Source organism: Babylonia areolata, chromosome 14, assembly GCF_041734735.1.
Source record: "Babylonia areolata isolate BAREFJ2019XMU chromosome 14, ASM4173473v1, whole genome shotgun sequence".
NCBI lineage: Eukaryota > Metazoa > Mollusca > Gastropoda > Neogastropoda > Buccinidae > Babylonia > Babylonia areolata.
In genome coordinates this window covers 31,774,084-31,800,867 of record NC_134889.1, presented here as the reverse complement: position 1 = coordinate 31,800,867, position 26,784 = coordinate 31,774,084, and the positions used below count along the sequence as shown (strand labels likewise).

Below are 26,784 nucleotides of genomic sequence, written 5' to 3'. Positions count from 1 at the left end.
GTGTGTGTGTGTTTATGTGTCTGCTGGTGGATGCACAAATGTTGGTGGTGGCGTTCCTAGAGAACGAAGGGTGAACATCACATCTGTTCCTTGCACACAAATCACATGAAAAAAAAAATCAATCACAGAACCCTATGATGACAGTTGACTGATTTTCATTAATTACTAATGAGATATTGTATGTGGGAATGTGTGTGTGTGTGTGTGTGTGTGTGTGTGTGTGTGTGTGTGTGTGTGTGGTGACCTCTTCAGGCGGTGCTCAAGCGTAGGAACTAAGCGTGATGGGAGGAGAGTGGAACGCTGGTCAAGGTATTTTTGTGGTCAGTGACACTGATGTCTCTTTCTCTCTGTCTCCTGCTGCTCTCTTCTCCCCCTCTGCCTAACGTCCATATTCTAAATGTATTTCTGTTAATAATTATGGTGTAATAATTAATTGCAATGTTTTAAAAGCGAATATGTGAAATGCTTTTATTTGAGAACGTATGTTTATTACTCTTGTTTAATCAAGTAATCCGCGTGTGTGGGGTGGGTGGGGGGTGGGTGGGTGCGGGTGTGTGCTGATTATCTGGTTGCGGTTTTCAGCAGTTTATCTTTATTCTTATCTATTATAATCAATGTGCAGTACAGTAGGCTATGTTTCTTAATTCTTTCTGTTTTTACATTAAGAATACTAGTTATTACCTGCAGTGTGTGGATGTATGTATGAAACGGTGTATGTGATATTTTTTTACATTTGTATCTTCGTAATATTCTTAAAAGCTGTTGTTGACTTTTACAGTTATGGTCCCCATGTTGTTTACTTGTCTATGTTATGATAATGCACCTGACCAAATTTCTCCAGTTGGAGATAATAAAGTTATTCTTATCTTATCTTATCTCATCTCTCACACATGCCTACCGTTCCAGAATAGCTGTAGTTGTTAGGCCCATGATTTGTAGTTGTCAGGCCCATGAGTGGAGTGATGGCCTAGAGGTAACGTATCCGCCTAGGAAGCGTAAGAATTTGAGCGCGCTGGTTCGAATCACGGCTTAGCCGCTGATATTTTCTCCCCCTCCACTGGACCTTGAGTGGGGGTCTGGACGCTAGTCATTCGGATGAGACAAACCCGAAAAGAACCCACGGCAACAAAAAGGTTGTTCCTGGCAAAATTCTGTAGAAAAATCCACTTCGATAGGAAAAACAAATAAAATTGCACGCAGGAAAAAATACAAAAAACAAAACAAAACGGGTGGCGCTGTAGTGTAGCGATGCCCTCTCCCTGGGGAGAGCACCCCGAATTTCACACAGAGAAATCTGTTGTGATAAAAAGAGAAATACAAATACAATTTCTTGCAATTCCATAATTTCTGTCACTTTCAGAGAGATTATGGTGGGCCGCCCCCCACGATTTCTTGCAGTAAAGAGAAAACGTGGGAGGGGAACAACCACACTTTCTCGTAATCCCATGATTTCTCATGCTTTGAGAGAAATCATGAGATTGTGAGAAATTGTGGGTTTACAGTCATTTATTGTTAAAAAAAACCCAAACAATAAAAAAAAAAAAAAAAAAAAAAGAAGTAAAAATCGATGAAATTTCCAGGTGTGACAGCCACGGATTGTGTGTTACGGAAAACAAACAACAAGAACAAAAAGAAACAACCGAAAATGAAGGCAACTTTATTCATGGTTGAAGAAACCAGACTTCAGATGGGAAGTAGTTGCACGAACAGTGTGTGCATGTGCTCAAGTCCATAACTAGCTACGGAAGTGGTGGCGTCGAGAGAAAGCGTGCTGAACTGAACTGCAGAGATGGTGAGCTGTCACAAAGAAATCTGTGAGAGTGATGAAAATGGAAGGCAAACCAAACTATAAAAAAAAAAGAAATTAAAAAAAAAGAAAAGAAAATCAATGCCGTCAGTTTCAGTAGCACAAGGAGGCGTCACTGCGTTCGGACAAATCCATATACGCTACACCACATCTGCCAAGCAGATGCCTAACCAGCAGCGTAACCCAACGCGCTTAGTCAGGCCTTGAGAAAAAAAAAAAAAAGAAGAAAAAAAAGGTGAATAAATAATAGATAAGCGTACATAAATAAATAAATAGATAAATAATAATTATAATATAAAGAAAGGTAGTAGTAGTAGTAATAATAATAATAATAAGAAGAAGAAATAAATAAATAAATAAATAAGACAACAATGATGATAAATAAGCAAATAAATGTAAAACATGAAGACACACATTCACACATACACCCACACATGCATAACAGATATGCACCAAACATGCAGTTTCACAGATATGAAAGCACAGTCAAATACACATAAACGTACATGAGCCCCAACACACACACACACACACACACACACACACACATGCCGTCAGACTTTCAGCAAAGAATGCAATGAACAGTGACCATGTTAACAACAAGAAGAACAGGAAGGGGGGGAAACTGACATTTGTCGCTTCTGTGGTAGTTGCACAACAGGCCATCACAGCACACAGACAGTAGAACAGGTGAGCCCTCCACCTTGTCGCGCTATTCTGCACTAGTTGGGTCACGGTTAAGTATATGTAATTCAAAGGAAATTTTCTATCTAAAATTACGTTTAAATAACATACTTACCATGACCCAAATTTAAGACCCTCCCGTCCTCCCCGCTTCCTGTTCTCCCTGCTCACTGCGTTGGTGATGGCATATTGCTGTCAAAAGAGGGCGCTAGCCAGGGGGACAGAGGGGAGGTTACCTACTTTCGGGAGGTTATCGGCCATAGTACTTTCGTTTTCTCGGCATAGGCGGATAGTAGTTTGCACAGGACAGGAATGTCAGACCCCTGCTGGAGTCTGCACTAGTTGGGTCACGGTAAGTATGTTATTTAAACGTAATTTTAGATAGAAAATTTCCTTTTGTGCACTCTGTTTAAGTGACAATTTTCCATCAGTCGTGGTGGTGGTGGTGATTGTCATTGTCACATTTCATCCAAGAAGAAAAAAAAAAAGAAATGAATAAATAAATGAATAAAAAAATAATTGCACTCCTGAATTAAATTGAGAATTTCAAGTTTTGTTCTGGAGTGACGGGCGCAATAGCCGAGTGGTTAAAGCATTGGACTGTCAATCTGAGGGTCCCGGGTTCGAATCACGGTGACGGCGCCTGGTGGGTAAAGGGTGGAGATTTTTACGATCTCCTAGGTCAGCATATGTGCAGACCTGCTAGTGCCTGAACCCCCTTCGTGTGTATATGCAAGCAGAAGATCAAATACGCACGTTAAAGATCCTGTAATCCATGTCAGCGTTCGGTGGGTTATGGAAACAAGAACATACCCAGCATGCACACCCCTGAAAACGGAGTATGGCTGCCTACATGGCGGGGTAAAAACGGTCATACACGTAAAAGCCCACTCGTGTGCATACGAGTGAACGCAGAAGAAGAAGAAGAAGTTCTGGAGTTTTGTCATCATGTTTTCCTGATGGTAAGGTGTTGCGGTAGGCATGTGTATCCCCGTTCAATTTGTCAGGCGTCCTGTGAAGGATTTGGGTGTAGGTCTCTGTCAACCCAGACAGCCAGCTCTGTGTGGATTTGAACCTTTCCTTCTCTCAGCTCACTCGTCACTGAAGACCAGCCAGTGTGTTTGTGGAAAAAATAATCATCATCATTATCACCATGATCGAGGTCTACAAGTTTACTCATGGACTGTATAAAGTGGGAAGCCCCCTGGTTCTAGAAAACAGTAACAGACAGACCCGTGGGCATAACCTGAGGCTCAAGAAGAGGCCATGCAACGGACAAATGAGCCAGCATTACTTCTCCTTCCGGGTGGTGAACCCGTGGAACACCCTACCAGATTCTGTAGTCAGCGCCCCTTCTCTCAACGCTTTCAAAGCTAGGCTGGACAATCACTGGGCAGATCGCATGTACAAATAGCTGCAAATAGGGAAAAAGAAACAAGAAAAAGTGTTTGGACTTTTGTGATAATAAGTTTTCAAGTACTAAGATCAGACTAAAGGCTGAGAAGCCTAAATATAGGTCTGCAACGATATTATTATTATTATTATATTGTAGTCATAATCATAATATATAGTATCATGTGCAGAGGTGAATCATTGCATGTTCACACCAGTCGTTCACAAGCATGCATGCATGACTTTTGATTCAGAGGGATAAAAGACAAAAGTGACGACACTGCATGTAGATAGAAAGCTAGAGAAACTGTAGGGGATTCAGAACTCATTGTGTGTGTGTGTGTGTGTGTGTGTGTGTGTGTGTTTTGCGCTACAGAAATCCAGAAATCGGTGCACAACAGTTTTAAGTGGGACAAAGCGATAACATTGTGGACTGATGCGCTGGCTTGAACTTAATGCCAGTTGTGTGTGGGTGTGGGTGTGTTTGTTTACGTCTTTGTGTGTGGGCTTGCTTGTTTGAGTGTACTTTGTGCATGTACGTTTATGTATGCATAATATTTTATTGTGAATGTTACAGTCTTACTAACTTCGAGGTGTGTGGTCATTCTGTATTAATGGTAAAAATAATGATGATAATAATTGTCAGTTGTTGTTGTATTCATTATTATCGATTTTTTTTTTTTTATACTGTGAACGCAAGGAGCTGCCTGACTTTGGGTCATGATTGTCAATCTTAATTGATAATGAGAACAGCAACATTTTTATTCTTATTGTTGTTGTTATTATTATTGTTACTGTTATTATGATGATGATGATGATTAACACTGTTATTATGATGATGCTTATCATTAAGTATACCTGTACTGTTGGTCGGTGAGTGGCTCTGAGTGTCCAGCTCGGAAGGCTGTGTGAGGCTTGGAAGTTCTTGTACTGGGCCTTGCCTCCGGTTATAGCTTACAATGTATGTGTGTGTGGCGGGGGGTGTTTTTATGTGGTGCATGCAATGGAGAAACTTAGGGACTCGGTGTTTAGACTCTGTGTTCACTTTCTGTTTCAGTCTGTGAAGATGCAGCAGCGCAGCAAGTAGTGCCCCTTGGAAAGCGACGCGATACACCAACACTACTCCTGTTCCCAGTCTTCACCATTCATCATTCCCTTGACATGACTCAGCCTTTGACCTGCCCTGACCTTGAAACCATGGTCTCGACCTTTTGACCCTGACCAGAGGGTGACCTTGAAAGGACATGAAATTTGAATCGCTGCTGTGTATATGTTTTTTTTGTTTTTTTTTCCATTCTTTGCATTTGTTCAGCTGTTTGTTTTTTATCAGCTCTGGTAAATTTCCTACTTGTTATGTATCATTGTCATTCTTACTATTTTATACTTTGTATGCATGGTAAGTTTTGAATCAACATTTATCATCTTTGTCCAAGGCTAGGATGGATTTTAAAAAGTTGAGTGTTGAGGTTTTTAAATGCTCTAACAGGAGAGAGCTTTTAGGGTTTGTTTGGATGGTGTTGTTTCGAACAGATTTTGTGAAAGAGGGAGGCACATGTTTATCTTTTTGTCAACAACAACAGAGTAAAAAAAACAACAAACAAACAGGGGAACAAGCAGAGGTCTTCAATCATGATAAGAATTGTTGTTGTTGTTGTTTGTGTTGTTTAAAAACAACATTTTTTTTTATGGCTTTGAGTTTTTGATAAAAGATTTCTCTTTGAGTGAAACATTCAAAGAAATGTGAATATTTCTCTTTGAGTGAAACATTCAAAGAAATGTGAATGTTTCTGATAGGAATCTGTTTCAGAGATTGTACTTTGTCTTTCCTTTTAAAAAAAAAAGTGATTTATACCTTGCAGAAGATGAATTTTTTCTTTTTGTTGTTGTTGCTTTCCTAAGATTCTTTTTAATGTCAACACTTGCCCTTTTTTTATGGTTATTTATGTTTACTTCCAAATGTACATATGAAGTTCGAAGTTTTTCCAATAATAATTAATATGTTAAAATCTTTCCTTTAAATGAAGCAAAAGAAAGTTGAGTGTTGTGATGTTTGTAATTGTTGTTTGGAAGGGGTATTGTGGGACTGGTAAGATTTGCCAAACAAAGTTGCTGTTGAATTATCCAGTTGAACACAAAACCTAGATCTCCACCCCTACAATCCTCTTCTTCCTCACCCTTTCTAGATGCTGAGCGGTGACCTGGGTACTAGCCTTTCAGATTTGACGATAAACAGATGTTCAGATGCATCGTGTGCTTGCCACACATAAGAAAACCAGCAGAAACAAGAGAGTTGTCTCCTGGTGGAAAGACAAAATATAATGTTCATGTAGTCAAATAATAAGAAGAGGGAAAAAAAAAATCAAAAGCAGGTGGTGCTGTATTGTGGCTACACATTCTCCCAGGGGAGAGCAGCCTGGAATTAGAACGAAAGAAAGCAGTGCAGCATACAAAAAACTGGATGCCTCGGTTCACGTTCTGGACATGTCTTTAATCTTTTTACACAACAAAAAAAAGCAGTCCGTCAAAAGAGGGCGCTAGCCAGGGGGACAAAGGGGACGTTACCTACTTCCAGGAGGTTATTGGCCGTAGTACTTTCGTTTTCTCCGCGTAGGTGGATAGTAGTTTGCATAGGACAGTAATGTCAGACCCCTGCCGGAGTCTGCACTAGTTTGGTCACGGTAAGTATGTTATTTAAACGTAATTTTAGATAGAAAATTTCCTTTATGCTTGCCTGTAAACGGTTCTGTGTTTTGATATTAAATGAACCACAGATGTTTGTGCAGACTTATTTCTGTGTTGACTTATGTCGTGACTGGAAGGATACTCGGGACTTGAAAACGTCTTCTTTTTTCAGGTTCTATGGGATTGAAATATATTGGCAATGTTTCTGAGCCTGACATGGCCTTGTGCAAATTGACTGGGCTATGATAATAATGATAATAAGATATGATAGAAGTAATAGTAATGTTATTGATAGTGAAAAGAAGAAGAAGAATGATAACAATAAAATATTATTATTATTGTTGTTGTTGTTTGTTATTATTACAACAAATAAATTCCTATGATTTGTTTTCATAGAAAGCTTGTGTGTTTTATATTGCAGTGTGTTGAAGGGTGGTGAGAGGATGAAGATGGGGGTGGGGTGAGGGAACAGGGAGATGTATTCAGGAAGAAACACAAAGCAGGGAATCCCATGTATTTATATTTCTTTTTATCACAACAGATTTCTCTGTGTGAAATTCGGGCTGCTCTCCCCAGGGAGAGCGCGTCGCCATACTACAGCGCCACCCATTTTTTTGTATTTTTTCCTGTGTGCAGTTTTATTTGTTTTTCCTATTGAAGTGGATTTTTCTACAGAATTTTGCCAGGAACAACTCTTTTGTTGCCGTGGGTTCTTTTACGTGCGCTAAGTGCATGCTGCACATGGGACCTCGGTTTATTGTCTCATCCGAATGACTAGCGTCCAGACCACCACTCAAAGTCTAGTGGAGGGGGAGAAAATTTCGGGGGCTGTGCCGTGATTCGAACTAGCGCACTCAGATTCTCTCGCTTCCTAGGCGGACGCGTTACCTCTAGGCCATCACTCCACTTCAAAAGTGTTGGTAAGAAACCTTCAGTTCCCCCTCCCACCCCTCTCCCTCTCTCTCCCCCCCCCAACCCTTCTGTTTCGTAAGCTGCTCCCCACCCTGCCTTCTTCCAGCCCCTACCCTCTCCACCCCCCTGCCCATCTTTTTTTTTTTTCTTCTTTTTTCTTCCTGTTGGTAAGTAGTGTCGTAGAAGGCTAGGGCTGTGCTGGTCTGGAGTATTCGCGGGGACCGCTACGGCAGCCGGATTGGCCTAGCTGGAGACGTGAACACGCCAGTGGATATCTCCCCCCTCCCCACCCCCTCTCAACTTCAGCACGTCCCTTGGCAGCCCAATCAAATTGTGCTCTTCAGACTGTCGCATCAGCATGCTGATGTTGGTCGTCGTGTGGAAGAAGGGGGTGGGGGTGGTGGTGGGGGAGACATAGGGGTTGATGTGGGGGTGCAGGGGGATTGTGAGGAGGGGTGAAGGGGGTGGGGGGGGGGGGGGTGTTACTGGATGCAAGGGAGTTAGCTGATAGTGCTCTGTTCTTCTGTGATGAGGGCTAGATGGGGAATTTTTTCTCTCTCTCTCTGCATATGTGTGTGTGTGTATGTATGTATGTGTATATATATATATATATATATATATATATCTTTCATATGCTTGGATATATGACCACATGTTAGTAGATACTTACTGGTTTTCACTGTTGCTCAAACAGGTTGCGTGTGTTTTTTTGTTGTTTAAAATGGTTTTGCGATGATCATTAAGATTTGACTGCTTCTACCAGCTTCACCCACTTTCTTACCAAACATTTTGATCCTGTGTATACATATGTCTCTAAACATTGTGCTGGGCATAGCTTTTGTTTCTTGAATACATTCTGTAGTCGTCTATTTTTGTCTTTATGTATGGAACGGACTTTGCTGAAAACTGATGCACAGATTCTGCTCAAGTTGAAGAGAAAATTATAGCTGGTGATTCGGCCATTCATCATACATGGCCAGTTTATGTTAATATCTTCAAACACCTGTTGTTAGGATTGTGTTTTTAAGTTCTGTCTTTTAAGGGGTGCCGGGTGTTAGAGTTCTGCAGACCCAGTGTTCACCAGTGAGCAGGGTTCAAGGCCCCAGTTCAACATAGTGGAGCGCCCTTGGGAAAGGCACTTTTCTCTGATTTTGCTCACTCTACCCACCCCAAAAATAGAGGATCACCACCCCCACCCCCCTACACACCCCCTGTACCCCTATTCCCCCCAACTCTCCATCTTTCTTTGCCGAGCCCTAGGCACAGTGAATGTGAATTCACTGCCACTACAGCTGTAAAAGGTGGGGGGGAACTTGGGAACCTTTAACCATAGGGTTTAACTTCGGACACATGGATTTTAGGGGCCACATGTTGCTGTTTGACAGCAAGCGCCGTTGTGACTGTGGTCAGCAGGGGTAGGGCACCAGATCTGACTTCTGGTACGGTCGTCTTCAGTTTGACTTGTGTCCTTTGATGCCATGCTGGACGAGGGTTCTAGGTTTAATTAAAAAAATTTTTTTTTTAAAGTTTGCCAAGGAGCATGCGCCAGTTTCTTCAACATGCACTGAACCGCAAGGCCAGTGTTTTTGTTTATGTACCTCATCATTGTTCTTTGTGTTTTTCACTTGATGAAATAATTTAAGAAAAATCATGTTCTGAAATAATGACTTTCTACTTCCAGTCCCAGATGTTATGTAATGTTCTGAAATAATGATTTTCTACTTCCAGTCCCAGATGTTATGTAACTGTACATGCTGAGATGGGACTGAATGTTTAATGCCTGTCAATATGCGGTTGTGTGAACTCCTGTAAAATTTGCATCAATCTTTTATGTCGGTCAGTGTGTATTCACTCACAGACATTCCCATACATACTCACCCTCCACCCACTTGTGCGTGTGCGTGTGTTCACGTGCGCACACACACACACACACACACACACACTCACACACACATAGAGATTTTCTTTCATTCTTGTGTAAACTGTTTTACATGTCTTCTCTATTTTCCTGTTGCCTTATTCTTTCTCTCTTTCTCTCACTCTTTCACCGTCTTTCTGTCTCTCTTTCTCTCTCTGACTATGAATGAAAGTTAACATAGGTTATATAGACCCTTTTTTTGGTTAGGGCAGGATATGTTGATTCCTTTTGCCACAATAAAAAAAAAAAGTTTTGATGTCAGTTTCTCAATGTACATGTAAATGACTTTCCCAGGACTCTTGTGTGTGTGTGGTGTGTGTGTGTGTCCCCCGAAACATGCAGGGTGACCCTAACAAAGCCCTGTCCAGTGTGTGCGTTGGTCAGTCGGGCCAGTTTGACCACACACGACACCCTCCTCCTCCTGGGTCCTTGTCTCACTCACTACCTTCCCATCCAGTCGGCGAGCTGGCAGCCACCTGGGGTGTGCCTGTACTTGTGTCTGTATGAAGGTGGATAAATCGTTCAGTGCCTTCAGCTTTTCTGCTCCGCTGTGCTGTGCTGCTGTTGCTGCTGTGGGATTTATGTCACACATTACCACCACCACCACCACCATTCCTGGAGCCAGGTCATGAGCTCTGTAGGAATCGGGGGAGGAGGGGGAGACTATTATTATTATCATGTAATTTCTATTTTCAATTTTTTGGACAGTTTTATATGTATATGTATGTATGTATGTATATATGTTTGTATACTTTTTTTTGTTTCCCCACTTCTGCAATTATGGGCAACTACCTTGTATGGTCGGCTGGACTATAAGCAACAAGAGCAAGAATAATGGGCAACTACTTAACATGAACTAGCATAATGATTGGGTTCTTTACCTGTCTGAAATTACTTTTTTTTTCTTTTCTTTTTGCTAAACTTCTTGGTTTAGGCAGCTATACTATGTTGTTACGGGCAGGTGGAGGTCAGCTGTTTTCAGTGTTTCCCTGGCCCAGTGGAGTCTGAGTCACTGACATCCTGATCACTCACCCAGCGGGACTTGAAGGCTGAGCAGCCAGTGGGAGTTTCTAGGCACTGACCACTCCTCTGTGGAAAAAAAAAAACCACTGGTGGTAGTATTTCCCCTGCGTTTCTCTGAACTTGTGAGCATTGCTTGTGTAAAGGCACTGGGACACAACACAGAACGGTCTGACATGATTTTCTTCTCTTTTTCTTTTTTTTAGTTTTGTTTTGAATGTATCTTATTATACATGCGCATATATTAATGCATATTTCTGGCTGGACATCAAAAGTCAGTCTTTTGTTTATCTTGCTATTGAATGATCGTCAGTCATGTCCAACTATGACCATCAAAACAGCAGAGGAGGCAACTGCTGTCTTGACTATCCGGGTATGAATTGGATTATTGTGGAGAGTGTCTAATACATACATACAGTCATCATTGAAAGTTAAGGACCACTTCATTAAAAAAATAGAAATGTTTTCATAAAATGTTTAAAAACGAGAAGAAAATGAAGAGTTGATTTAAATTCTGCATAGTGCATTGATTTTTTACAATAACTGGCGTCTCATTGACTACATGAATGGTTTTTTCAGGTACAGGTGTACTATGAGCAGCTTGGAAAGTGAAAATTCAGTGCATCAGCAAAAAAATGTACAGTTATTTATTTATTTATCTTATTTATTTTTTAAAGCAATAACTGTTGTTCATGTTTTAAGAAAAAAAAGGAATACATATGCAAGAAAGCACCTATGATTATGAGCGATGCTTTAAAAATTTATCTTTTTATTATATTTGCTTCATACAGCCGTGGTTTGCTGGGAATTCAGCTTCATTTCATGCACATGCCCCCAGAGGGAACCAGCTGTGCAAGTTCTGAAGTGGTCCATTACTTTTTGTGAGCCCTGTACATGAATGCAGATATCTAGGGCATGTCTTGCATGTGAAGTCGGATCAGTGTAGACATCAAGGTTGCCCTCATTGATACAAGGAGTGTGTGACTCATTCAACATGATGATATTATGATAGGTGCTGAGAGAAGTGAGTGTCTGTTGACTCATAGTCTGTGACTGTCGTTCTCTGACTTTGAAGGAGATGTCATTTCTTTGCATGGCCTTTTATTTATCTTGCTAATCATTTATACGTTTTTCATACCTTGATAATCAGGAGTAGTCGATCTACTTGAATTTATATTGGAGTTGGCATGCAACATTTGTAATTTCTGTGTGATGATTTATGAACTTGTTGAAGTGATTTTCTCTGATTGTATATGTCTATTGTTTTTTTAATCTACTTTTGTAAGCAACAAAAGTGTCATTAAATTTTGTTTTTGTAACAAAAGTGGAGCTTGCTTACATGTGTATGTGCGTGCATGTATACTTGTGTGTGTGTGTGTGTGTGGTTTGCGTGTGTGGTGTGTGAGTGTGTGCGTGTTTGTGTGTGTATTTGAGTATGAATATGGGAACGATGAAGTTCGAGTGTGTCGAAGCAAAATCTAAGTTACAAGTTGGTGTGTATGCACAGAAACCTTCAAAGAGGGGCCATGGGCTTAAAATATCAATCTTGAAAAGAAAAGACTGGTCATGTTTTATGAATCACTTAGAAAAAAAAAAAGAGGGTGGAATGATGATTTAAAGTACACACAGTGGCCAGTGACTAGAATGAGCATCTCTGTGGCTGCCTTCACCTCTACGCTCCATCTCGCTCACTACAATCGGCTTCGGATCCACTCTGTTTATGCATACCCAGATTCAAACACTCAACTGTTGGCCGCCGTTCTTTCTCTGTCTCTGGACCTTGCGATTGGAATGAACTTCCTCTTTCGCTTCGTCAAGTCTCCACTCTCAGCTCTTTCAAGTCTGGCCTTAAAACCCACCTCTTCCCAAAATAGCCTCCCTTGCCTGCCCTTCCTTGTCTTTAGTTCCTACAGTTTTAGAGTTATGCATGCGTGTGAACGACTGGTGCGAAAGCGCTTTGATTTGTCTCTGCACAAGATTCAGTGCTATATAAATACCATTATTATTATTATTAACACCGTTGAAGCAGCCATGTATCCGTATCAAAGAAGATCCCAGCATTGTAGATTTGTTTTTTGCACGCGGTACATGAACATGCTTCCCTAACTGCTCAAAACCACTCCCACTCCTTAAGGCTTAGAAACCAATACTGCAGTGAAGCAAAGAAAGAAGAAAGATGCTGGAAAAAGAACTGCACAAAACAATGAGCTTTTAGTCTAGGAGAAAGATGCTAGAAATAGAAGCACATGAAAGGCTGTCTACCTGAGTGGAACCAACTGACAGCTGCCTTTTAAGTGCTGAACATTAGTTTCCCTTGTTATTTTATCATGGTACAGGTGTGTGCAGACACATGCACATGCATATTGATTTTTTACCACAGAATTTTGCCAGGGACAATTTTCTTGTTGCCATTGGTTATTTTACTTGCACTATGCGCATGCTGTGTACAGGTCCTTGGTTTCCCATGTCATCTGAATGACTAGCTTCCAGACCACCACTCCAGCTCTGGTGGAGGACGCAGGAGGGTGTGCCCCCTGGGGAGCGGGGAGGGGGGGGTCTGGGGGGTGGAGGTGGGGGGGGGGGAATTCTGGCAAGTGTGGGTTTTGATCCTGCAAGTTCAGATTCTCTCACTTCCAAGACAGATACATTACTACCATGCCACCACTCTTAAGTAAGTATAAATAAGCAGTCTGATAGCCTTGCACAAGCACTGCCAACAACAATATATATATATATATATATATATATATATATATATATATATATATATATATATATATATAAAAGAAAGAAGTCATTGACAACAGCTAAGAAATCTTGTGAATCCTCTCTAAACAGCCAGCCTGTAGAACGTGTTGCAGTGTTATATACTGTCTGCAACAGAATGAAGAACAGATTGCATTCAGTCAACTGGTGACTGCCCCAACACATCAGCCAGATGTTTCTTTATGCCTTTCATGACTGAAGTTCTGCTCATTTTATTTTCTCTCCATGGCAAAATTGGCTGCAATACTGCATACCCACAATCCTCAATTCTTCTTTTATTAATTGAAATTCACACACACACACACACACACACACACACACACACTGTCACGGCTCGTTGGCGATCTGCGTGCATGCCTGTCTGCAGTTTTTTCCCCTTCCCTTTTCCCCCTTTCTCTCTCCCTTCTTTCCCCCTCTCTCTCTCCCTTCTCCTCCTCTCCCTCCCTTCTCCCCCTCTTTCCATCCCTCTCCTTCACCTCCCTCTCTCCTTCATGCTTTTGCACGTGTGGCATGTCCCTTCTCCTGAACGTTTTTTTGAAATCTGAGCGAGTTCAGGAATCTATTTGGTTGGAAAGAAAGATTTCTCTGGGCTGTTGAGGCCAAGCTTTGCAGAGAGACGGGTCGCCGTTCCAGCGTGCGTGCTGTAGGGCGCCGTCGGTGAAGTAGTGGGGGCGTTTCCCTTTGTCACCCCTTCTTCTGTATTAGTCTGTTTCACTCTGGGCCAGTGACGTGCCTGGTGACAGGTGAGGGAGTCTGTGTTTGTCGTCGTAACATTAATTTAGTGATGTGACTTATGATATTTGTTGACGTCAGAGTGAGGCTTAGGTTGCTGGTAAGGTTGGGCTGTTTTTTTAGTGGATATCTTTTAAATCCAGTATTCTTTTACTTCCAAATATTGGGGGGAATTAGTCAATTTGTTGTGTTTAGGTGTAACATTTTTGCCATAATAATATTCAGCTCAGATTGATTCAAATTTGTTTTCTTTATAATGGGAATTGTCTAATTAGTCTGTCGGGAAGTGTGTGTACTATTTTACAACTGGTTTAAAAAACGACCAAACAAAAGTCTACAGAGCCGGTGGGTGTTGCAGGTTTTCCGGTGTTTCTCTCCCTTCCGTGCCGCTGCCTTCGACGGGTCCCCAGAACACAAGCCTGGAAACTTCCTCACTCCCGTTCCCACTCTATACTTCTATCGTACCCTTTCCCACCTTCCCACTGTCCCTCTTGCCAACCAGCTTCAGCCATCAAGCTACAAGTGTTGTCCGTTTTCGGCTGTCAGCACGAGTTTGAACTCTGGCAGCGGGGTTGAGCAGCACTGGCGCTGCAGTTGACTGTAAATGGCATAATTGTGCGGTGGTTAGACAGAGGTTATATATATCTATATATTTTTTGGTTTGTAATGCCTTGTTTTGTGGCACTTATTTATGTATTTTTGCATCACCACAGTAAAGCAACGAGCTGAACTCTTCTGTGTCTCCGTGTTTGTGTTGTCGGGACGTTAGCTAGTCTGGGAAGGGGTGGGGGTTCATGGGCAACCCCTTACGGGTTGTGACACACGCTGACACACACACACACACACACACACACACACACACACACACACACACACACACACACACACACACACACACACACACACACACACACACACACACACACACACACACACACACACACACACACACACACAATGTGCATGTGTGTGATAAAAATGATTGATGAATTGTATTATTCAGTTTTTGTAAATTGATTTTTATTTGTTATAAAGGCGACCCTCAAAAGGGTCCTCTTGAATATCATTTGAAACAAAACGACCACTTCAAAGACAGTTTTTCGAACTGCCCTATGCAAGGTAACATACTCGTGGTAAACACACCGCCTCATTTCTACAGCAATTACCTCCCTTGTCGCGCTCTTTGCTAGGTGACGTCACTGTTCAGTGTGTGTTGGGGAAAGAGACAGAACATGTCGGCCGACAGTGTAGGCCATTCCCCAGGCTACGGACGCGGTTTCTGTGACAACGCAAGCTTCCTCAACGCCGGAAGTTCACCAGGCATGTTTGATTGATTTCGTTTGCATCCCTGCAGCTGTTGAAAGTGAGGTCATTAGTCGGTTGATTCATCCTTTTTTTGCAGCTCGTATTCTTGTTCGAGTTGTGCCGTGTGCCGCAGCACTTCGCAGCGCACGCACAAGTACCTAGTTAGATTTGTAGATCAGTGCATGATATCTGCGTTCGCATTGATGATAGCTAAAAAGTAGTGGACTGGACTGAATTTATAGAATACGCACAGGCTTGCAAAAAACCTGACTTAATGTGGAATAAAAGCAAATGTTCTTTCATGAAGATGGAAGCGAAAGGAAAATGGAACGTAACTCCTATTCAGTTGTTCATTTATAGGATCTCCGCGGGTCAGTGTTAGGAAGGCAAGCCTGTACTTGCGTTATTGCGTGAACGGATTACGATGTAAAATCAGTTCGATAATCAACTTTTTTTTTCCTCATAGTCCTTGTTTTATTACGTCTTGTTTGCTTACATTATAGTTGATGCATGCGTTGTGCAACGTGTTAATTGTGGGTGCATGTGCCCCCCCCCATCCCCCTTCTCTCCTCTCTCTCTCTCTCTCTCTCTCTCTCTCTCTGTGTTTGCTGATACAAGGCGGTGTGAAGTGTATTAGGAAGGGTAGTTATTATTATCATTATTATCATTATCACATAATATCATGATTGTTATTATTACTATCATTGTTATCATTATTATCAATATCAGCACCATTATTACCACCATTATTTTCATTATTGTTACAATTGATATCAATTATTATTATTATAACTACTGCTTCTGCTGTTGCTGCTGCTACTACTACTACTTCTACTACTTCTACTACTACTAGTACTGCTACTACTGCTGTTACTGTTCTTATTATCATCATTGGCATTATACATAAACCTTTACAAAAGAGAATTTGTTTAAGAGGTTGGGGTGGAGCTTTTCAGCAATGGAGCAAATTGATTTTGCATTTCGTGTGTGTCATTTACAGATTTTTTTTATTTAACTCAGTGTTATTTTTTTTAAATATAGCATTATAATATAGGGAAAAGTTACATACAGTACGGTTCATATATATATATATATATATCCATCATGGATAAGTTTGCTGAACAAAATGAAGTCTCACAACACTTTTCCATCTACAAGCATACAGACATACCGCTAAAAATGGTTGACTGACCGAAATGGCATGGAACATTCAAACCTGATAAACACCTAGATCCATGTTTAGGGCTGACATGAAAATACAGACTTCATGAAGAGTTAAAGCCTACTTCAGAAAAGTTGACTGTATGATAAAGAAAATGTTAAAAAAAAGAAGAGAGATGATTTAAATCATACAGGCTGCACATGGTCTTAACACTGATCTCTCAGTGAACACACAAACAGCTTCTTCAGGCAGACATGCACCATGTATGTATGATATTGATAGTCCATCATGTCTGACTATGACCATCAGAACAGCAGAGAAGGCATCTGCTGTCCTTACTATCTGGGTTAGAATTTGATTATAGTGGGGAGCATCTTGTCCAAGTTACATCCCCACTCTCTTGGTCAAGAGGGTTTTAGGATAGTCAGCGCTGGGATCTTTCCCAAAAGCCAACCAGCCCCCCAATGCTGGTGGGATGAAGTACAATCTTGCCTCCAAATTTCAGTCATAGTCCTTCACTAAAGACTGAGCTGTAAATGATTTCCCATCACAGTGGAGAAAGTATTCCTCTTGCTTTGCTGTTGGCCAAACTGTAAGCTTATGTCAATCTTTGATATAAGCAGAGCATTTGGGGCATAGGCATGCACTATAAACAGCTTGAAGAATATGCTAGAAAAAAAATCAACGATGTTTTAGTCCCAAATTGACCAGTTATTTAGTGGTTTATAGGCAACAGTTGTCGTTTTTCACTGTAAAAGATAAACACAAATTACAAACAAAAAAGAAAAAAAGTGTGTGTGCAGAGTGTGTGTGTGCTGACTGCATTGGCTGCATAACTTACAACTGTAGTATCATTTCATGTACATTTCTTCAGGGAAGAAAAGAGTGCAAGAACAAGCACCTCTTATTACGAGTGGTGCTCATTTCATTGGCAGCATTACGGCAGTATCATTTCATGTACATGCCTTCAGAGCAGAAAAGGGTGCAAATTCCAAAGTGGTTCTTAACTTTTTGTGAACACTGTATGAAGGGCAGTGAGTGCCACCTCAAGCAAGCTTGTAGAAAAGTCGTCAATCCCTTGCACACTTCCAGGGCTAAGTTCCTGGCATGAGGCCAGCATTTTTGTTTTCCCTTTTTTGTTACTCTTTCTCTCTCTCTTTATATTGTGGCTAATACTTTGTGGGTGAAGTGTGTCCAGGTGAGACTATCACTGGAGCTGTGTGACAAATATTTGCTGTGGCCGACCAGCCATGTGTGATTGGGTTGGGGTTATGCTGATTGATTAGGGTGATTTTGATCGCTGAGTGGTTTGTCGTGTGTGTATGTGTGTGTGTGTGTGTGTGTGTGTGATAGGGGGGTGGGTGTGGGTGTGTTGTGTGTTGTGTGTGTGTGTGCAGGTGTGTAATAGGGGGTTGGATGTGTGTGTATGTGTGCAGGGGGGTGAGGGGTAAGGTGTGTGTGTGTGTGTGTGTGTTTGCAAGTGCTTGCACATGTGTGAGTTTGTGTGTGTGCGTGCGTGTGTGTGTGTGTGTGTGTGTGTGTGTACACGTGTGAGCACACATTACATTTATATTTCTTTCAGATACAATGTTTGGAAGATTTGTTCATGAATTTACAGGTCCTTCTTTTCCCTGTGCCTAAATCTTTACATGTAAACACTCAAGCAAATGATTAATTAACTACTGAAGAAAAGAGAAATGCAGGCGGTTTTTTTTTTTAATAGTCACCCAGAAAAGAGTGTTCGGTGTATTGCATGTCAGTATGTACTGCACTGTACATTCTGCTGTCTTGTGTTGTGCAGTTGAGTGCTGTGTTCTGTTCTGTGTTTTGCTGTGTTATGGTGTGCTGTTCTCTGCTGTGCTGTGTTGTGTGGTGCTATGTAGGGCTGTGTCGTGTTGTGTGTTGTTCTGTGTTGTGCTGTTCTCTGCTGTGCTGTGCTGTGCTGTGTTGTGTGGTGCTATGTAGGGCTGTGTCGTGTTGTGTGTTGTTCTGTGGTGCTGTGTTGCATGGTGCTGTGTCGTGTGTTGTGCTGTGCTGTGTTGTGTGTTGTTCTGTGTTGTGCTGTGCTGTGTCGTGTGTTGTTCTGTGTTGCGTGGTGCTGCGTTGTGTGTTGTTCTGTGTTGCATGGTGCTGTGTTGTGTGTTGTTCTGTGTTGTGTGGTGTTGTGTTGCTCTGTTCTGTGCTGGGCCTCCAGTGGTGTTTCGTCCTGTGCAGTGTTGTTTTGTGTTGTCTTGTGTTGTGCTTGTTGTGTTGTCCTGCGTTGTTCTTTGCTGTGTTGTGTTTTACCTTGTTGAGTTTGTTGTGCATTATGTTGAGTTGTGCTCTACCTTGTTGACTTTTTGTTCATTGCTAAGTTGTGCTGCGTTGAGTTTTGTTGTGCTGTGTTGAGTTTTGTTGTTGTGCTGTGTTGAGTTTTGTTGTGCTGTGTCGAGTTTTGTGTTGAGTTTTGTTGTGCTGTGTTGAGTTTTGTTGTGCTGCGTTGAGTTTTGTATTGAGTTTTGTTGTGCTGCGTTGAGTTTTGTGTTGAGTTTTGTTGTGCTGTGTCAAGTTTTGTTGTGCTGTGTTGAGTTTTGTGTTGAGTTTTGTTGTGCTGCGTTGAGTTTTGTTGAATTTTGTTGTGCTGCGTTGAGTTTTGTTGTGCTGCGTCGAGTTTTGTTGTGCTTTTGTTGTGCTGTGTTGAGTTTTCTTGTGCTGCGTTGAGTTTTGTGTTGAGTTTTGTTGTGCTGCATTGAGTTTTGTGTTGAGTTTTGTTGTGCTGCGTTGAGTTTTGTTGTGCTGCGTTGAGTTTTGTGTTGAGTTTTGTTGTGCTGAGCTGCTTTTTCTGTGTCTTGATGTCTTAGGTTGTGCTGTATCGTAGCCTGCTGTGCTGTGTTTTGCTGTGTTGCAGAGTACAGTGTAGCAGTTGTCGTGTCAGTGACCTGAGGATGTGACACAGACCTTTTGAGTCCTCAATCCTTTTTTCTGATTGAAAATCTGAGTTTTCTTTTGATGGGGGTGCTGCTAGCAGAATTTTCTTTTCTTTTGTATTTGTCTTTCCTTTTTAAACCAGCATGTATCAACATAAAGTACGTGCACAAACTGGCATTTAACTCTTTCACCACCAAGTTTCTCTATGTAAAACACTCCACAGCACAAAGTATTTTTCGAAATGATGCTCTCAGTCACAGGCTTTGGATCGTGTCGAAACAACACAGTGAACTTGTTCCCTTCAAACTGGGTCAAGGGGCAAAGGGTAGTCATTGTTCTATGGTCGGGGAAACTGGCTGCAGCTGTCAAACTTTGTAAACATGTGAAAAATAGTCTTATCAACATGACCCCTTCGATGTCGACAACAGTCGCCTATGGTGGAGCACTGTCTAGTGAACTATAGTCGCCTGTGGCAGTGAAAGAGTTAATAGCAGTTAAAATCAGTGCTGTGGATAGTGCCACTGAATGAACCTGGATTCACGCTGTGTTGTGCAGGTCATCGGAAATGGCATCGGGAGTGAACTGCTTCACGGCTGAGGGGGAAGGACAGCGGTGACACAGGAAGCAGTCCGGGGCCCGACACGACCCCTGGTGTCGATGAGAAAGGTGAGAGAGGAACTTCTTCTTCTGCGTTCACTCGTATGCACACAAATGGGCTTTTACGTGTATGACCGTTTTCACCCCGCCATGTAGGCAGCCATACTCCGTTTTCGGGGTTGTGCATGCTGGGTATGTTCTTGTTTTCACAACCCACCGAACGCTGACATGGATTACAGGATCTTTAACGTGCGTATTTGATCTTCTGCTTGCATATACACATGAAGGGGGTTCAGGCACTAGCAGGTCTGCACATATGTTGACCTGGGAGATGGTAAAAATCTCCACCCTTTACCCACCAGGCGCCGTCACCGTGATTCGAACCCGGGACCCTCAGATTGAAAGTCCAACGCTTTAACCACTCGGCTATTGCGCCTGCCGTGTGTGTGAGAGGAACAAGCAGTGACACTTTTGTGGAGGCTTAGGAAAGGGGGGTGTGGAGGGGGAGGGACGGTGGGGGAAGGGGAGGGGGGGGGAGTCAAGTCAGTCCCAGTTTCAGTTTCAGTTTCAGTTTCTCAAAGAGGCATCACTGCATTTGGAGAATTCCATACATCTGTATCTATATATATGTCTATGTCTGTATATATCTGTCTATCTGTCTGTCTCTATCTCTATCTATTTTTCTGTGTGTGTGTGTGTGTGTGTGTGTGTGTGTGTGTGTGTGTGTGTACAGGCTACACCAAATCTACCAGACAGATGTCTGACAGCAGCATGACTATGTGCATCACACCAAATCTGCTACACATCACACCAAATCTGCTACACATCACACCAAATCTGCTAGACAGATGCCATATAGCGGAATGACCATATTTGTCACAGCAGATTTACTGGGCAGATGCCTAAAAACAGAATGACCATATATGCTTCACCAAATCTGCTAGGCAGATGTCTGACACCAGAATGACCATATATGCTCCACCAAATCTGCTAGACAGATGCCTGACACCAGAATGACCATATATGCTCCACCAAATCTGCTAGGCAGACATGCCTGACTGCATCATAACCCAATGCACTAGACAAGTGAAATCAACCTTATAAGTTAGTATCTCTCAAGAGAAGTGACCATGTGGTCGTGCTGCTCACAATACAAAACTTACAGGATATACACTTGAAAGACATGCACACATGTTCAGGTTTTAAAGTAGATCACATGAAATTACATCTTTGTATTTAAGAACATCTTACTTATTCATGAACAATTTACAGTTAAAGACAATGAATAATAGATGAATCAATGAATGGATAAGCAATCAATCATCCACTCATACAAGCAGTTAAGAACAAGAAAAACAACAATGATAATGATGATAATGATAATGATAATAATAATGGTCATGATGATTATGATGATGATAATGATAATAATTACTAACATAAAAAGGCACACCATGAAGATGTGTACCTGTTGTCACATAAAATTCAGTTTATGTTTCTAAGAACATTTTATACAATTAAGAGCAATGAACGGTATTGTATATGTTTATACACTCAAAGAGATCACATAAAATTCCATTGATTTATATGCAGCGGTGTTTGTAAACCGAGCGGTATATTAAAAATTTAAAGGGGATGGTACAAAAAATTACTGATTTACTGTATTAACTCACTCAGTATGGCCAGCCCTCTCTTCTCCTCTACACAGACCCCTCGGATGTCCAGTGGGTGTCTGAATGACCCAACCTTTAGCTTCCGTCATCAGAATTGTGGTATTCTTTGTCAACATTCACCTCTTCAGTATAAGAGCCTTCCGCTTGCAATATTTCGATGGTGGTAATTGGGGTGAAACGCTGTTAACGTCGTCTCTTTCGCCGTTCGTATGGAGAGAGTTAAAGCTGTTTAGCCACTGTCAGCCAAATCACCCACAAACAGCACAGTATAAATCCTAAAGCCTGGAGGGGTCGTCACCAACGAAGAAGAAAGTAACATTCTTCTTCTTCTTCTTCGTTCGCGGGCTGCAACTCCCACGTCCACTCGTATGAACACGAGTGGGCTTTTACTGGCATGGCCGTTTTTACCCCGCCATACTGCAGGCAGCTATACTCCGTTTTCGGGGGTAAAGTAACGTTCACGATGGTTTTGGTAAACGACTTGCACTCATCCAGACTATAAAAAAAAAAAAATGGCCATCAACATGGAGTGGCTTCGCAAAGAGGGGGTGGTGTGGGCCGCCAAGTATTCCTCGTCGGGCATGCAGAGGTTCTCCACACTGGGAGCAGGGGTGGACAACCCCATCGCTCACAGAAAAGATCCATGCACTGGCCAAGGACGTATAGATGGCCAGTCACAAAAAGGGTTTTTCTGTTGTTTTATTACAGTATTATGAGAAGTAAAGGAGAAGAGGGATGCTGGCCCTTGGGGTGACACACACTGTGTGTGACATAGCGAGAGAGAGAGAGAGAGAGAGGGGGCGGGGCAATAGCCACAAAAGCTCAAGTAAAAAAAGTGATCAGTGGTCACCACTCTGTCGCTATTTATGCAAGTTACACGAACTGCAATGATCACATTCAATGCCTGTGAGCAAATCGCGTCTGTTGGGCTGGATATTTGAAAGATCTGTGTTTGTTTTCGGGTGTCCGGTGATAGATTTCTAAATGATTCCTGAACTGATTCACGTCAGATTGGTCGCAAAACAAAGATCTCAGCACCACCTTTCTGATGAAGAGCAGGGAGCGGTAATGTGCATGTTTAAGCATTCAAAGAGGTCACAAAGAATTCCATTGATGAATATACTGAAGAACATTTTATGGAACATTTTCCTTTCAGGGAGGATGGCGTTCACGGGCATCAGCGATGACTTTGACCTTGACGACCATGGCATTCTGCATGATTCTTTCGCCTGTAAGTCTTCTGTGTGCAGCTGGGCAGGGGGTGGAGTGGGGGGGTTGGGGGTGGTGTCAAGGGTAGAAGGGGTGGCAGTAGGGAAGGGTGAGTGGAGTGAGGGTGGAGGGGATGGTGGGGAAGGGTGAGGGGTGGAGAGGGGTGTGGGGGTGCCGAGGGTAGAAGTGGAAGTTGGGAAGTGAGGGGTGGATTGGTTGGGGGTGAGGGTGGAGGGGAAGGGTGAAGTGTGTGTGTGTGTGTGTGTGTGTGCGTGTGTGTGTTTGTGTGTGTGTGTGTGTGTGCATGTGTGTGTGAGAGACTGTGTGAGTGTATGTGTGCATGTGTACATGATCACTTCTTGATCCATTCAGTTGAAGCGAGCCTTGAAGAAGATTCAAGACATCTTTTCATCACCCATTCCATTTTCTGTCCACACCAGCGGATTTCCACGTGGACGATGATGGCATCCTCCATGACAACCTTGACCTTTTCAAACACGCCATCAGCACGGCGGGGCATGGCACAGACTCCGGCATCGGGGGTGATAAACAGTCGAGCACGTCCACTCTCCAGCACCTACACGCCAGTTTCGACGACGACCTTGCTCCCCTTGGCGATGAGAGCATCAACATCAGCGACTTTGAAGCCTCCAGGGACGAACTGGACAGCTTTGACCATGACCTTGCAGGAGGGAGAAGGTCAAGGTCATCACGCGGTGGCGGTGGTGGTGACACCGCCAAAGACTTGGAGACTCCGGGAAGTACGTTAGAGCGCCCCCTGGGGTTCAGGTCCGTGGGTTCATCGAAGGTCGCCAGCGGAAGGGGGAGAGGGGTGGGAGACCATGCTGCTGAGGATGACCAGGACCTGTTCACAGAGGACTACTACCAGCAGCTCCGAGAGCTTGGGGTCCTGGTGGACGGTGCGGACTTCTCCAGAGACGAGTCCCAGACGGAGTTTGAGGCTCTGGAGTCGCACCTCTCGCGAGAGCACGTTGACTTTGATGATGACAACGACAACCGCGACCTGATTGGGGAGTACCTCCAGAATGAGTATGAGCGGGAGCGGGCAGAGGAAGAAGGAGAGGAGGAGGAGGAGGAAGAAATGGACGAGAAAGGCGGGAGGAGCCAGTCCCACGTAGGTCCGAGCTCCCGTGCCAACTCGGCGCCAACGATCAGCGAACGGTCTTTCCCGGAGATCTCTCCAGAAGATGCAGAGATGATGTATGGTGATTCCGAGAGAGCTGATGACGAGATTTATCGGATCAATCACCAGCGCAGGCATTCAGCAGTCAATGGTCGACAAAGTCCGGGCATCGCCGGAAGGCGTGACGACGATCGATCGGACAGTCGCATCAGTCAGTGTCAGACCCCTCGTGGCTCCGACAACAGACACTGGCCCGCCCGTTCCAGGAGAAGCCCTTCTCCAGGCGGAGGTCAAGGTTACATGAGGTCAAGGTCAGAGACGAACACGCCCCGAAAAACGCGACCCGACTCGGCAGCCAGTCACGTGTCGTTCGCATCAGACATGGTGCAACACCTGGAAGAGGAGCCGGACCCAAGGTCAGCGCTGCCCAAGGCGCGCTCCGAAGAGAGCTTCTTCGAGCATGATCGCCAACCCGGCAGCAAGGGTGTGGCAGCAGACAAAGCGCCTAAGCGCATGCTGCCCACGCCCAGCGCCCCAGACGCCGGACAGTCCTTCCGTGTCAAGAGCAAAAGCAAAAGCCTGGGCAACATCTCCGGCAGGGCGGCCCCGGTCAAACCCACCCACCCCCGCTCCCTGTCAGAGCTCAGCAACAACACCAGCAACACCGCCACCGACCTCAGCGGTGGTGGCAACACCACCACGGAGGGCATGTCCACGTCCCACGAAGGGGACACCACCCACGACAGGTCGGAAGGGGAGCTAAGCACGCAGCTGAGGCAGGAGTCGTCCAAGCGGCAGCAGGCGACAGAGCTGGTGCAGCAGCTGCAGAAGGAATATGACTCGCTGCTGTCCAAGTACGCTCTGGCCGAGCTCACCATCGACCAGATGAGGCTGGGGGCTCGCGTCACGCTGCACGCGGACCCGCCCAAACCGGGGTCGGCGCAGGTTGTTGCAGCAGCACCCCCTGCTGCTGGAGGAGGTCGGAAGGCGATGCAGTTACCCACCCCTTCCGCACAGCGTGCTGCTGTTGTTGGTGCTGGTCAGTTTGGCGGCAAGTCAGGTCAGTTATTGCATATCTGTATATATATAGTTCTATTTCTGTTTCTTCATCTATATATATATATATATATATATATCAATATAGATATATAGAAATAGATATAGATAGGTAGATATTTGTTTTTCACTTTTTGAATTTTGCTGAGTTATTTTGAAATAATGGAAGAACTGTTTAGCTGTTCCTGTACTTGTTTTCCTCCACTATTATGTTTTACAATCTCTCTCTCTCTCTTTCAATATATATATGCTGTCTAAGTACACTCTGGCCGAGCTCACCATCAACTAGATGAGGCTGTACGTGGACCCGCCACAAACCGGGGTCGGCGCAGGTCGTTGCAGCAGCGCCCCCTGCTGCTGGAGGAGGTCGGAAGGCAATGCAGTTACCCACCCATCAGTGTAGTCTGTGACCAAGCTGCCGGGTGGCAGCGAAAATTCAGATTTTATTTTTGTTTGTTTGACAAAATAGGTGTTGTTTTTCAACTTTGTTTTATTCATTTTAGATGCACACACACACACACACACACACACACACACACACACACACACACACACACACACACACACAAAGAGATGTATAGATATGTATAAATATATTTATATATATATATATATATATTCATTGTAAAAGAAATACTGACATTTGCAGACAGAAAAAAGGTGGTGATGCACTGGAGTGACAAACTCTCCCTTGGAGGGAAGCAGCATGAATTTCACACGGAGTAATCTGTTATGACAAAAAGTAATACAATACAATACAATACAATACAATACAGTAGAGCATAACATAATGCAACACACAAACATGCATGTACGCACACAATACAATACAATACAATACAATACAATACAATACAATACAATACAATACAGTAGAGCGTAACATAATGCAACGCACAAACATGCATGTACGCACACAATACAATACAATACAATACAATACAATACAATACAATACAGTAGAGCGTAACATAATGCAACGCACAAACATGCATGTACGCACACAATACAATACAATACAATACAATGCAAGATACATGGAAGTGTGTTCTTTATCAGGGAGCACCCAGACATTTTTTTCTTCTTCTCTAAGTCCATAAAAGCTTTCATTGGCAGCTCTGGGCATGTCTGGAAGGGGATCAAAGATGAAGGTAGAGAGAGAGAGAGAGAAAGAGCAGTTACAGGGTGTGTGTGTGTGTAAAAGCGGGTGGTTGTAACATTTTCTTCCTCTCTCTGAACCAGCGAGCTGTGTATTGGTGAAACCTACCACTCCCTCACCCCCACGTGGTTTTTACCCAGGGGTTATTCGGGGCCAGCCCGGAATGACCACCCAGGGACATTTGTGGCAAGTCAAAATCAATGGTTAAGACACTCGACTGCCAACACAGAGTCTGTGAGGGTCTCACTCTCCTCACTCTCCCTTTCTCAACAAGTTTGACTGGAAAATTGAACTGAGCATCTAGTTGTTGGGATGAGACAATAAATTGAGGTCCCATGTTTCAGCATGCACTTTGGGCACTGGAAAAGATACCTTGGCAATGAGAGTGTTGTTCCCTTGCAAAATTCTGCAGAAAAAAATCCACTTGGATAGCTACACAAATTATGTGTATGTTTGTATGCACTCGAGGCCTGACAAAGAGCATTGGGCTATGCTGCTGGTCAGGCATCTGCCTAGAAGATGCGCTGTGGTGTAGCGTATATGGATTTGTCCGAACACAGTGACACCTCCTTCAGAGACTGAAACTGAATCTGAGCCCCCACCCCTACCCCCCACTCTCCATGTCCCAAGTTGGAGGAAATGACCCCAGTTCTGTTGGT

The 26,784-nt window shown here is 43.3% G+C and overlaps 2 protein-coding genes across 4 annotated transcripts in view; both read left to right on the top strand.

Annotated features, from left to right (window-relative positions):
• Positions 1–10,475, top strand: part of LOC143289987 (flotillin-1-like) — a 42,637-nt gene extending 32,162 nt beyond the window's left edge. For 2 of the 3 annotated variants that reach the window (XM_076599282.1, XM_076599281.1), the window contains exons 12-13: positions 253–320; positions 4,941–10,475. In XM_076599282.1, the coding sequence (XP_076455397.1) occupies positions 253–276 (24 nt within the window). In that variant the 3' untranslated portion in view covers positions 277–320; positions 4,941–10,475. The remainder of the gene's footprint in view (positions 1–252; positions 321–4,940) is intronic. The other variant, XM_076599283.1, reaches the window with a different exon arrangement.
• A 4,685-nt stretch (positions 10,476–15,160) lies between these two features.
• LOC143289986 (uncharacterized) overlaps positions 15,161–26,784 on the top strand; it is a 61,041-nt gene continuing 49,417 nt past the window's right edge. The window contains 4 exon segments of the mRNA XM_076599280.1: positions 15,161–15,276; positions 19,843–19,953; positions 22,714–22,788; positions 23,207–24,970. Coding sequence (XP_076455395.1) covers positions 22,719–22,788; positions 23,207–24,970 — 1,834 coding nt within the window. The 5' untranslated portion in view covers positions 15,161–15,276; positions 19,843–19,953; positions 22,714–22,718.